The 14,639-nt window shown below is 41.4% G+C and overlaps 1 protein-coding gene across 1 annotated transcript in view; it reads left to right on the top strand.

Annotated features, from left to right (window-relative positions):
- Window positions 1-14,639, top strand: part of AIFM2 (AIF family member 2) — a 409,481-nt gene that overhangs the window by 265,497 nt on the left and 129,345 nt on the right. The window contains exon 9 of the mRNA XM_069240557.1: window positions 5,336-5,536. Coding sequence (XP_069096658.1) covers window positions 5,336-5,536 — 201 coding nt within the window. The remainder of the gene's footprint in view (window positions 1-5,335; window positions 5,537-14,639) is intronic.

Here is a 14,639-nt window from a genome sequence, read left to right as displayed (position 1 = left end):
CATCGGGGTTAAGTAAGACTTTCAAAGATTTAACAGCCTAAACTTGTGACTTTGTCCCAGGCCAGCTCGACCAGATGACCACAGTTAATGCTTTACGCTTCTATGTGTTATTTTGACCTAAAATCTTTAAAATTACATATTTTAGGATCTACATATTGGATTTTTGACGTTTTGATCTTGTTTTATTTATAAAATCATAATCTTTTTTTCTAACCTGTTGTAGAGTCTTTTTGAGGTGTTTTCACTGTGTTATTCTATGAATTATTGCACAAATACTTTACACATTGCCTTCTAAGCTAAAACCTGCCTGCTCTGTGCCAAGCTACCGGAGGGTGAGCACAGGATAATTTAGGTTGTGTTATGACTTACCCTGACTAGAATTGCTGTCCCTACTTGGACAGGGTGCATACCTCTGCCAACTAGAGATCCAGGTTCTAACACTTACAAATTTCGAGTATGTATTCATGTGCTGCTTCGAGATGTTTGTTATGAAAGGCTTAAATCTTGTGATCAAGCTGAATTGTACCTTAAGTCTCCTGGCTACTGCTGAGTTTTTCAAAATGTGGAATACTAATGAGATATGTGAGGGAATTGAAATGGTGGCTGATTTCTCAGTTTGTCAATAAGGCCTCAAGCCATTTTTATTTAAATGGATGAAACACTACGCATATCACAATTCAATTCCCAACATAATCCAATAGAGTCAAGTATTTTAGGCCAATTATGTATCAAAGTTTAAAACTTCATCACCCTGGCTTATACTATATGCTTGCAAAATCTTTGTGATCGTTTTCAGTTGAATAATTTCTTGGAGCATAAGATTCCCTCATGCACAATATGTTGTGCATTTTAATGAGACAGTGTCCAAAATAAAGATCTTCTTGTGATTTCCAGACGTAGGTAATTATTGACCTGGTCACGAGAGTCTAGATGAATAACAGTTCCTACTAACCTGGAAGGAAGTTAGTGGCTGAACTAGCTGTAGCTAAGTTAGCAGTCGTGGATGAGGGTTCAAGATCAAACCTCAACAATTGTCCCAAGTACTCAATGACACACTTCCAATATTATTATAACTTAAAGCACAACCAAAGCCTGTGCTTTCAATTGCCTTCCTTGCATAAGGGGCAGTCATCTTTAGCTTGTGGTGAGAAATGTATTTGATTTATCAGTTGGGTGAAATAACTGTCACAAACTAAAGGTTTACTTAGAGCAGAGGTAGCACTGCAGATACATGAGTGAATCAGTGAATAGGGATCCTGAGTCAAATGTTAATATTTAAATTGTTTTGCTGCTCTTTATTGTAAATGTCATTTAGTTCAAAAAGTTGGACATGTTTTTCTTGATATGTATGCAAGGGTAGCAAACGTGTAATATTGCGGAAACAACCTAGATGTCTGAATTAATTCAAACTGCCTTGTTTCCTTTATTAATTTTGTAGCTGGCGAGGTTTACATACAGTTGAGTTTGAATGTAGTAGGTAATGTTGTCTCTGTAAGTGCTCAGAAATAATGATCTATGTACAATTTAGCCTTAGGTTTTGGCTACCTTGACTGCAGACTAATCACCGGGCGAACAATTATGAATGGAAGAAAGCAAGAGAAACATGTGTTATTGGGCAGCCCTGGAGCTTGCCTAATGTAATAATGTTCAGTCCAGATATCTTCTTTTTAAAAAACACTCAAGCTCGATCTATAGTCCAATGATACAATCAGGGTGGTGAACTGAGAGGGAAATTCCATGTGTTCAAATATCTCATACTGAAAATGCCAATTCACCCAATAAAAACATTTTCTGCATCAGAAATATTATAGCTGAGGTTATAATCTGTTTGCTCAAATAATCCGTTGTTTCTTTACCAATTGTATTGTTGATATCTAACTCTCCAGTGGGAATATGTCCACATTGGTCTAAGTGTACCATATCAGAACTATGTACCTGTGAGATTGAACAGTGCTTTGGCTAGGTTTTTATAGTCTGTATTTAGCAAACCTCTAAAAACCTTAGTGGTACGCTTTAAAAAGGATGTAAGAATGTCTTTACCAGCAAGCAGCTGGTTAAAAAGCCAGGTTGTGTGTACTCCCAGCCCTACTATGAAACCCTTCTGCTGCCCCATATGTAGGCCACTCCAATGCTTTGTTGTTTGCCATCTTTGGGATTGTATGAGATATTTCTTGCACGATAAAGGTAGTTATTAATGGTGTGACAGATATGTTATCTAACTTGATAATTTTCATATGAAAATGCCATGTGTGAGTGTGTTTGCCTTGAAGAATTTGGTTATGCACAATCTGCTTCAGGCTTGATGAAGTGTGGATTTTCCTCTTTCTTCATGCATTTACGCTAACTATAATTTTGTTTTTCACTATTAACTGTTGGCCATATATCCTTCAAGGCTGTCTTTGAAAGGCTCCTCTTCCCGATAGCTTGAGCCTGCTGTAGGTTTTTCAGAGAGCTTGCAATCTGTCTTGCCCTAATGCACATAGGCCCATATTCAACAAAAAATGGCTCATCAGAGCTCATGCGCCTCTTTTTCTATGCCCCCTCTACCTGCCCGTGACAACACCATGGTTGTGCCGTGTTTGTAGTATGTTGCACCATGGCGGTCCTTACCACAATAGTGTCAACATTTTTCATGCTATTGTGTCGCTTTGCTACTCTAGCGTCATAAATTTGGATGCTAGTGTAGCAAAGTGCAAGGAGACCCATAGGCTTCTATGGGAGCATCATTTTAACGCCTGCTCTAAGCAGGTGTTAAAATGACACCAAAAATCACGCAGTGAAATCTGTTACATTTCACTGCACTATTTTGGAGGGCCTCCTTGCTACGGAACGCCCCTCTTGCATACATTATACCTGGCACAGGAATAATGTGGCACAGGGGTTTAAAAAAGTGGCGCAATGCATGCATTGTGGAACTAAGGTGGCGCTAGGGGCTCTTAAGTATGCCCCTTAGGCTTGTAGTGTAGACAAGTGTTTCTACTCATGGGATACCTTTTAAAGCTTCAGAGACTTCATCAGTCTCCATCTTTTGTTCAAAGGACACATAGATTCTTATCATTGTCTGCGTTATGTACAAGCAACCTTAGCCAACAGAACCTTTTTAAATTGTCAACAAACATATTGTAGCTAATGACTGGTATGCCTACTTTAACGATTATTACAGCATGGTCAGAGAAGCATTCAAGCCTTAGTGGGACCCAGGACTTTAGAGACTAGAAAATACTCAATTATATATGCCAAACAATTTTCATTCACATAATATGTATTCTCCTGGTCACACTGATGTCAAGTATGGCCAAGAGTTTATTAAATGTAATTCCTCTGTCATTAATGATGTTGCCAGCTTGATTTCATGTCAGTCTATCTGTAGTTGGTGGTGTCCAGTTGCAAGCTTTGTACATAATAACATTCTCCCCCCAATTATTATAAGTCCTCTTTCCCAAGCAATTATGACTTGGGAAGTATATGGATCAACTACAACCCCGCCACTGACAGTAATGAATGAAAGAGACCAATTGATCTCCACACAAATTAACATCATCCTCTCTGAGCATTCTTTATTAACCACATCTTAGTAATAACGTTCTTTTGAAATAGCACAGCTAACTTCCTATACACTGTTGTATCATGAGCACAGTGAAATGTGTATACATGATCTTCCATTTTTGGATCCCTTGATGTTGGTTTCTTGAGGAGCAACCACCTCAGCTGGAGGCCTCTAGTCTAAAAAAGCTGCATCCAACCTTTCCTTTACTTAACTGAGCCCATTCATAGTATAGCTCAGTGTTCATATGGTCCAAGACATTTGGTGACTTTACATGTATCACTTTTCAGTGTAACTTTTGCCATTGAATACTTCAAATTTACTCAGGCTGCAAAATAAATATTGTATAGACCACTAGATTGTCTCATCAATTATTTTGTCAGCTCTCACCTTATCCTTCTCCCTTCCCACCTCCCCCATGGCTTCTCCTTCCACAAGTTGCTCCTCCTGGGTTCAACTACCCTCCAAAAAGGGAGCACTGACATTACACCGTAGTGCATCTCCCAGTGCCCAATGGTCAGAAAACTTGTTGTGCCGTTTCTATTATGGTAATTAGACTCCATGTTTTAGGGTGGCAGCACCACCAAGTGTGGATGACTAAGTCAGTCTCATGCCATCCAGAAACTGTCAGCCTGATTCCTGACTTTCCCGCAGTGCCTCACCAAAACCTAGAAGCAAAGGTGATTTGTGGCAATCTGTACATGAGTCCGGCTCCTCAGGGAAGTCGTGCTGAACAGATCATACCCCTTTCACTTAAGTCAAAAGACTCACACATGCAAAGGCAGATTGGATTTCAATGCATTTATTGAAGCAATTGCATCCAATTATTAAAAGCATGGGTAGCGATAATTAGGCAGATGAAATATAAAACAGTGATCATCATTGCGATCAAGGTAATTGAAGATAAACAACCCCACCATCTTTGTATGATCCTAAAAGCCTAAAGAATTACTACGTACACCCTATATTCAAAATCTGAGAGCATAGCAGTGGCAACCCTTCTGCCTGTCCTGTCTAAGTGAAGGACCCCGACCCCATATCTGAAATGGCTGGCAAGGGTCTGCCTGTTGTTCGGAAGGCAATCCTCTCAGTTGGCTTGAAGAGTCATCACCAGGATCAGCGAAGCTACCAGTGGAATGGTGTATGTTGCGGGACAGCCGTAAATGGAATGCCCTTTGCCCCACTTAGGCCTATGACATGTTTCTATAATGAATCCTGCAGTGTTCTAACGCCTGACTTGCTAATATTTCTAAAAAATGGGGACTGGCTCCTGGAACAGCAATACAAGTTAGAATAATATCTATCAAACACGATTTCTAGAGATGAGGATACTCCATTTTAGGGCCCTCGTTTGAGCACACCAATGTTAATGCACTTCATGGCTCTGTGCTCCTGGCGTGCAAAGTAATGAAAAAGTAACGGATGTCAGTGTGCCAAGGTGGAACCTATGTTACTTTCGATGCACAGAGCCGATTGATGCCACATACTGGCGCGCAGGTGTACTGCTCCTGCAAAAATCTTCTGGATTCAGTATGGCACCTTGGAAATTCAAAGGTAAGGAATCTGTGGCTAAATATTGTCTTTACCAGATAATGCATTACGGAAGGTAAGTAACTTGTTCTTCTAGACCATTGGAAAATAGTGTTCTGTTCTTAAGCAGGTAGTGACATCATCTGTAATTAGTTTGAATGCTTGGAGGGTCTAAAATGTATTTCACTTTTTATTAGACAGGTTTACTAGGTTCATTATCACTTTCAAATGCCGATTATTGATTTGTTTTTTTTATAACAGATGACAAACTAGCAAGTAATGGGGCTTTAAAGGTAAACAAACATCTCCAAGTGGAAGGGCATTCCAATATCTATGCTATTGGCGACTGTGCAGATGTAAATGAACCCAAGATGGCTTATTATGCTGGCGTCCATGCCAAGGTGGCAGTGACAAATATCATCAACAGTTTGAAAAACAAGCCGCTCACATCCCACAATCCAGGTAACATTAACGGTTTAACTCAACATTTACTGTAATTATTGTAGTTATGGGACAGAGGGCATTTTGTGAAGTGCTACTTTTGATGGTATTATCTAAAATTACAATCTGTAGTTACTTAACGCACTTCCCTCCACGAAGTGCCTGATTCAAGATGAGTGGTATTCAGGTGTGTTAATTCCACACCTGTAGGTACTGTAACTGAGTGGTAAATTGCGAGTGGGACCTACATTTATGAGGTTTTTTCCCAGGACATGTGGTATCTGATTTACTAATTGTTAATTCCTAATGACATTTTTACACATGCAGTTTTTCATCAAATAATACCAAACAATATTACTGCACTGAAAAATCCCCTTCTGCAGAAAATGGCTGTCGACAGGGAATTACAAATAAAAAAGGAAATATGCAATCTTTAGTTCCCTTCCTTAGTCCCTCTAATCATAGAACTGGTGTTTGTGCCTTTCACTGGAAAGAGCATCATCTTACAAGCCTGCTGCTCCTCTTTGGCTGCCGTTTTTACATCGAGCATAGCAGCACGCAATCGCTACTCTTATCGACATGTTGTAATCTATTCTGAGGGCTTTAACCACACCCATATGTCCATCACTCTCATTCGTTCCTGGTCCTGCATTAAAAGAATTCCTTGATGTAGTTGGTAAATGCTTTATGTTTGTCTCGCCTTGAGACTGTTTTGTTACAGCCTTGGAGACTGACCCTGTTACATGGATTATTGCACGATCAGCCAGAAAGCTTCATGCCAGTGTACTATTTTTCTCTTTTGCCTTGCTTATGGCGGTATGTTGTTTCTTTGTCTTCCTTGATTTCGGGCACCCTGCTGTTTTTTCTGCGATTTCTGCAGGGACTTTTTTATTTATTTATTTTGTTTTGACAGTTTTATGTAGTGGAAACTCAACAAGAAGGTATTTCACTGCGTTATTTATTTTTTTGCAGTTTCATATAACGCAAACTCGAAACCAAGGTGTTACAGCTCTTTTTGGTAGTAAGGGGAGATTAAGTAATTTGCCCAGAATCACATCGCCAAGGCTTGAAACATGTTCCACAACAACTCTGGCCCTCACACCACATCCTCTCCCCTAGAGTTCATTGTCTGGTGCATGTTGAGGCAGCCTGGGAATAACTTTTTTTTCTATAGCATTTGGTAATACAGGTTCTACCATTTCATGGAGCTGCAAAGCGGATGCCTTTCTCAACGAATTCGCTATAATTCATTTGCATCGACCTTGCAGAGGTGAAAAAACTATGTCACAATTATTATTATTTTTTTGTTGTAGTTTTATGTAGCGCGAACTCAACATAAAGGTATTGGATCGCTTTATTTTTTTATTTTGCAGTTTTATATAGCGCAAACGCAATACAAAGATATTACAGAACTTTACATGAGCACTGGTTACATTTCACAAGAAACCATTCATTTTTGGTAGCAAGGGGAGATTAAAAGATTTACCCAGAATCACAGGATGTTGGGCCGACGCAGAGACTTGAACTGTGTTCCCCAGCTCCAAAGTCGGCAGCTCTTGCCCTCACTCCACATCCTCAACCCTAGGGTTGTTTGTCTGGTGCATGTTGGGGGAGTCGGTAAATAACTTTTTTTTATAGATCGCTTGGTAATATAGGTTCTGCCATTTCATAGCTATGCTGTGCTGGTGCCATTCTTAACCAAATCGCTATAATTCATTTGCACCAACCTTGCAGAGATGAATTGATGAAAAAGCTATGTCAGGATTGTAATCTGTGACAATCTGCTTCTGTCAAGACCTCTGCAGTGGGTGCATTAACCAAATGACTTGAGTAGAGCTTAGCACTAGATAATAGCAAGTGCTCCTGATAACCCCTGGAGGGTCACCAACCAAGCACACAGGCTAGTTCTAGGCAAGAAGATGGCTAAAGATGTTGTCTCCAGAATGGTGGGAAAGGAGTTGTGACTGTAGACCTAAGCACTTCACGGCCTCAAGCTTGATAGCAAAAAAACATCTAGCCTTCCTTTGGATGTAAATTGGGCCTCTTCAAATAGAGTTCCGTTACCACAAACTCGATACAAAGGTATTGCAGAGCTTTACATGAGTACCGGTTATGTTACACAAGAACACATTTATTTTTGGTAGCAAGGGGAGATTAAGTGATTTGCTCAGAATTACAGGATGTTGAGCAGGCACCGAGACAAGAACCATGCTCCCCAGCTCCAAGGTCGACAGCTCTGGCCTTTACACCACATCCTCTCCCCTAGGGTTCTTTGTCTGGTGAGTGTTGGGGTAGTCTGGGAATAACTCATGTTTTAAAACATAGTGCTTGGTAATACAGGTTCTGCTATTTCATAGCGCTGCAAAGCAGGTGCCATTCTTGACAACATTGCTAAAATTCATTTGCAGTTAAGCTGCCACTCCTGTTATTCTATTTGTATACAGTCAATGTTTTAAAATATTAGGCTGGTATTGTCAATGTAGAGGAATAACTCCTTTACAAATTTAACACAGAAATATGCGGCTGCCTCCTTTTTTGCTTCTAACTCATTCTCTGGGTTAAATGCCACAAAGGTGTCTCTTTGTGGCTTGTTTGTTGCTATAAAAGTTTAGGTAAACACACTAGAAAGGGTTGCATCTCTAGGGTATCACAGCCAGTCTGTAGGATTTAGGCAAAAACACTCTGCGATGGCGACCTTGTTGTGTCCTCTCTCCTCTAATGACAGGCCTGGGAGGGATGCTGTGGCACCTGACATACACCCACTACACTCCAAATCAAAACACATAGGTAAAAGACATTGTAAGTTTCAATGCCAATAGCTCTAACTCTCACAAATGCGAGACCTAGTGCATTTCAAATGCTTGTTTTGGATTTACAACCCTTACCAGTCATTACAAAACAAGAGACCACAGCCAAGAACACCTTTAAAACATCAACCACCGCTTCTGAGCATTTGACAAAGGTTACATTTAGTGAGGCAGAACTGCTAGTACATGCATTAGACGTGGCTAAAGAAAAAAATCCTAAACCAAACGGGCTATTAGTGAAGAAAGCCACTGCTGAATCGAGAAGTAGATCATGGCAGCAGATTTTCTCAGAAGTGAACTCTTCGTATGCCTGGACCATTGAGGTCTATGGAAACGGTTTCAGGAACTTAAAAGCTGTGTGAAAGAATTGCTATTGAAACACAGAGTGAAAGTATGGCCGCAGAGGACTAGCACCATGCCTTAACATGAGGCCCTGGGAAGAGCAAATCAGGAGCACCATTAATCCAGCAAGCAAAAAAAGAGTAGAAGGTGGAGCAGAAGCTGTTGAAGTTGAGGAACATCGTACGTGTCTATTTCTCATATCTATAAGTATGTACCTTTGACATATCTCTGTTCAACAGGTGCATAAGGTAAAGAGTAATAGAACTGATACATGCCCACTCATGTAAAACGTTTGTCATAAAATTTACATTTTCATCTAATTGATGTTAGTACCATAGCATCACATTTTAGCCGTTTGTTAATTAAAACATGCTATAATCTTAGTCCTGCAATAGGAAAGTATATATTTAGGTAGAAAGTCTCATTATGAAAGTAATTTAATAAAAAGGCCATAGTACCCTTTTCCACAAAATGCAAATAAATCATTAATTTTGTCATGGTAAATTCATAATTATGTGCTATTGGACGTTCCATGTACATTATACAGAATGTTTATATATACATTTTAACATCATATATATATATATATATATATATATATGTTTGATAGCATGTGTAGCTGCAGATACACATGCTGTGCACATCCCGCCATCTGGTGTTGGGCTCGGAGTGTTACAAGTTGTTTTTCTTCGAAGAAGTCTTTTTTCGAGTCACTAGACCGAGGGACTCCTCCCATTTCGACTCCATTGCGCATGGGCGTTGACTCCATCTTAGATTGTTTTTTTTCCGCCATCGGGTTCGGACGTGTTCCTTTTCGCTCCGTGTTTCGGGTCGTAAAGTTAGTTAGAATCTCGGAAAAATCGTCGGTATTGTTTGCGTTCGGTATCGGGTTAGTTACAACAGATCGACACTGAATTAAGAAGAGCTCCGGTGGCCCTTTGGTTTTTTTTTTCATCCCCGTCGGGGCCTGGTCGGTCCGGCCACGTGTCTCTTCAAGGCTGATGGAACGGACCCCATTCCGCTTCTGTCCAAAATGCCATAACAAGTATCCATATACAGATCAACATCTGGTCTGTAACTTGTGTTTGTCACCTGAACACAAGGAGGATACTTGTGAGGCCTGTCGAGCGTTTCGGTCCAGAAAAACACTCAGGGACCGAAGAGCAAGAAGACTGCAAATGGCGTCGGCGCCGACAGGACAAGAGCGTTTCGAGGAGGAGGAAGAAACATTCTCCACCCAAGAGTCGGACTCTGAGGAGATCGATCCCGAGGAAACGCCGAAAACCGTGAGTAAGACGTCGAAACAAAGAACTCACGAGAAAAGCACTAAAGCCCAGGGGACGCCACCGCCAACAGGCCATGGCTTAACCCGAAAAGTAGGTAACCGTTCATCGGCACCGAAAAAGGGCGAGCTGGTGTCGAAGTCATCCGACTCTGGTCGAGATACCGGCACACAGCAATCTCGGGCCCGAGATAGTGGCTCAGAGAAGATTTGGCACCGACACAGCGGCACCGAAACGGGTCGGCACCGAGAGAGCACGACGCCGAAAATAAAAAAGGTTTCGTCGGAGCCGAAAAAAGCAGCTGAAAAGGTTTCGGTACCGAAATATCCGGCCTCGGAACCGAAGACAAGTTCCTACACTGAGGAACAAGGACTGTCCACACAAATGAAGACACATAGATTTGGACAGGAATTACAAGCAATAGAGCCAGATCACACACAAAGACGGCTCTTTATTCAAAAAGATACAGGAAAGATCAGCACTCTTCCTCCAGTCAAAATGAAACGCAAGCTTGCCTTCCAAGACAAAGACAAACAGCCACACGCAAAGGTGGCTAAACAAGTAACATTGCCACCATCCCCACATCACTCTCCACAACCATCACCGGTAGCCACTCCACCAATGATGCAATCCCCAACTCATATAGGAATGAGTCAAGATGACCCTGACGCATGGGACCTTTATGACGCACCAGTGTCAGATAATAGTCCAGAATGCTATCCAGCTAAACCATCGCCACCAGAGGATAGTACAGGCTACGCACAGGTGGTGTCAAGAGCAGCGGCATTTCATAATGTCAGCCTTCATTCTGAGCCCATTGAAGACGACTTTCTTTTTAATACACTGTCTACACACAGTCAATATCAGAGTCTTCCTATGCTACCCGGAATGCTAAAACACTCCAAACAAGTGTTTGAGGAGCCTGTTAAAGGGAGAGCCATTACTCCAAGAGTAGATAAAAAATATAAACCGCCACCAACAGACCCAGTGTACATTACACAACAGCTAACACCAGACTCTGTTGTAGTGGGAGCAGCGCGCAAAAGAGCCAACTCTCATACTTCAGGAGATGCACCACCTCCAGATAAAGAAAGTCGAAAATTCGATGCTGCAGGCAAAAGGGTGGCGGCACAGGCAGCAAACCAGTGGCGTATTGCAAATTCGCAAGCTTTGCTAGCCAGATATGATAGAGCCCATTGGGATGAGATGCAACAACTTATTGAACATTTACCCAAGGAGTTCCAAAAAAGAGCGCAGCAAGTAGTAGAAGAAGAACAGGGTATCTCCAATAATCAGATACGGTCAGCAATGGATGCTGCAGACACAGCTGCTAGAACTGTCAACACAGCAGTAACAATAAGGAGACATGCATGGCTGCGTACATCAGGATTTAAACCAGAAATACAGCAAGCTGTGCTGAATATGCCATTCAACGGACAGCAGTTGTTTGGGCCGGAGGTGGACACTGCTATCGAAAAACTTAAAGACACTGACACTGACACGGCCAAAGCCATGGGCGCACTCTACTCCCCACAGAGCAGAGGCGCATTTCGAAAGACACAATTTCGAGGGGGGTTTCGAGGGCAAACCACAGAAGCCACAACCTCACAAACAAACAGCCCACTTACCAGAGCCAGTATCAGCGGGGAGGTTTTCGGGGACAATATAGAGGGGGACAATTTCAAAGGAATAGAGGAAAGTTCCAAAGTCCCAAAACTCCTCCAAACAAGCAGTGACTTCAAGGTCACAAATCCCCAACACATAACACCTGTGGGGGGGAGACTAACCAAGTTTTACAAACATTGGGAGGAAATAACAACAGACACTTGGGTCTTAGCAATTATCCAGCATGGTTATTGCATAGAATTTCTCAAATTCCCTCCAAACATCCCACCGAAAACACACAATATGTCAAAACAACATATAGATCTTCTAGGATTAGAAGTTCAGGCATTGCTACAAAAAGAAGCAATAGAGTTAGTACCAAAACAACAAATAAACACAGGAGTTTACTCCCTGTACTTTCTGATACCCAAAAAAGACAAGAGTCTGAGACCTATACTAGATCTCAGAACATTAAATACCTACATCAAATCAGATCACTTTCACATGGTTACATTACAAGACGTAATCCCACTGCTCAAACAACAAGACTACATGACAACACTAGACCTAAAGGATGCATATTTCCATATACCAATACATCCTTCACACAGAAAGTACCTAAGGGTTGTATTCCAAGGGATACATTACCAATTCAAAGTGTTGCCATTCGGAATAACAACTGCACCAAGAGTTTTTACAAAATGCCTAGCAGTAGTAGCTGCACATATCAGAAGGCAGCAAATACATGTGTTCCCGTACCTAGACGACAGGTTAATCAAAACCAACACGCTAAGACGGTGTTCACAACACACAAAATATGTCATAGAAATCCTCCACAAACTAGGTTTCTCAATCAACTACACAAAGTCACACCTTCTGCCGTGTCAAACACAGCAATACTTAGGAGCAACAATCAACACAGCAAAAGGGATTGCCACTCCAAGTCCACAAAGGGTTCACACATTTCACAATGTGATACAAACCATGTATCCAAATCAAAAGATACAAGTCAAACTGGTGATGAAACTACTAGGCATGATGTCTTCATGCATAGCCATTGTCCCAAACACAAGGTTGCACTTGGGGCCCTTACAACAGTGCCTAGCATCACAATGGTCACAAGCACAGGGTCAGCTTCTAGATCTGGTGTTGATAGACCGCCAAACATAAATCTCGCTTCAATGGTGGAACAGTATAAATTTAAACCAAGGGCGGCCTTTCCAAGACCCAGTGCCACAATACGTAATAACAACAGATGCTTCCATGATAGGGTAGGGAGCACACCTCAATCAACACAGCATCCAAGGACAATGGGACATACAGCAAAAACAGTTTCACATAAATCACTTAGAACTGTTAGCGGTATTTCTAGCGCTCAAAGCATTCAACCCATAATAAGCCACAAACACATTCTTGTCAAAACAGACAACATGACAACAATGTATTACCTAAACAAACAGGGAGGCACACACTCGACACAGTTGTGTCTCCTAACGCAGAAAATATGGCATTGGGCGATTCACAACCACATTCGCCTAATAGCACAATTTATTCCAGGAATTCAGAACCAGTTAGCAGACAATCTCTCTCGGGATCACCAACAGATCCACGAATGGGAGATTCACCCCCAAATACTAAACACTTACTTCCAAATGTGGGGAACACCACAAATAGATTTATTTGCAACAAAGGAAAACTCAAAATGCCAAAACTTCGCATCCAGGTACCCACAAGATCAGTCTCAGGGCAATGCGTTATGGATGAGCTGGTCAGGGATATTTGCTTACGCTTTTCCCCCTCTCCCACTCCTTCCATATCTAGTAAACAAATTGAGTCAAAACAAACTCAAACTCATACTAATAGCACCGACATGGGCAAGACAACCTTGGTACACAACACTACTAGACCTCTCAGTAGTACCTCATGTCAAACTACCAAACAGACCAGATCTGTTAACACAACACAAACAACAGATCAGACATCCAAATCCAGCATCGCTGAATCGAGCAATTTGGCTCCTGAAATCCTAGAATTCGGACACTTAGACCTCACACAAGAATGTATGGAGGTCATAAGACAAGCTAGGAAACCTACCACTAGACACTGCTATGCAAATAAGTGGAAAAGATTTGTTTATTACTGCCATAATAATCAAATTCAACCCTTACACGCATCTGCCAAAGATATAGTAGGATACTTACTACAATTGCAAAAGTCAAAGCTAGCTTTCTCTTCAATAAAGATACATCTGACCGCAATTTCAGCCTACCTGCAAATTACGCACTGTGAGAAACTGGGGCTGATTGCAGAGGCCCCATAACTTTTTGCCCCCATTTTCCACTTTATGCTGGTGTTTTCCTGACTCTGATGGTGCCCTGGGTACTGCTAACCAGTCCCAGGGCCTGTGCTCTGTGTAAAATGGATATGCAAATTAGGCTAATTATAATTGGCTAAGTAAACCTACCTATAAGTCCCTAGTATATGGTAGGGCATGTAGGTTTAGGGACCACAGCATAGGTGGTGCACACCTAGGTGCATTGCTGAGGTGCCCAGTGTCATTTTAAAAGCAAGCCTGCCTTGCTGGCTGCTTTTAAATTAAAGTTATATGCAAATTCGACTTTGGAATTAAAGGTACTTCCAAAGTCTTAAACTACCTTATTTTTACATATAAGTCACCCCTAAGGTGTGCCCTATGTGCCCCTAGGGCTGGGTGCCATGTAACTATAAGCAGGGACTTTATAAAAATAGATTTATAAGCCCTGGTGAGGTAAAAACAGCCAAATTCGTTTTTCCCTCATTGAAGTAAATGGCCTTCATAGGCTAGAATGGGCAGACTTTATTTAAAATTTTAAAGTCTCCTTAAGTGTTACATACCAAGAATTTGGTATCAAATTGATTGTTATAATAAATCCCACAACTTCCAGTTGTTGGATTTAATATAACTAGTGCAGGTAAAAAGTTTAGACTTTACCTAAAAAGTTGCCAATTTCAGCTCTGCATTGTTTTTGCTGCTGTGCTCTGATTGGCCAGCCTGCAGCAGCTTCTGCCAGGCTACTTTAATGAGGTGTGAAGTGGCCTGACTTCACA

The sequence above is a fragment of the Pleurodeles waltl genome, chromosome 6 (assembly GCF_031143425.1).
Source record: "Pleurodeles waltl isolate 20211129_DDA chromosome 6, aPleWal1.hap1.20221129, whole genome shotgun sequence".
NCBI lineage: Eukaryota > Metazoa > Chordata > Amphibia > Caudata > Salamandridae > Pleurodeles > Pleurodeles waltl.
The sequence above is the reverse complement of the archived record's forward strand: the minus strand, read 5'-3'. Positions and strand labels throughout refer to the sequence as shown.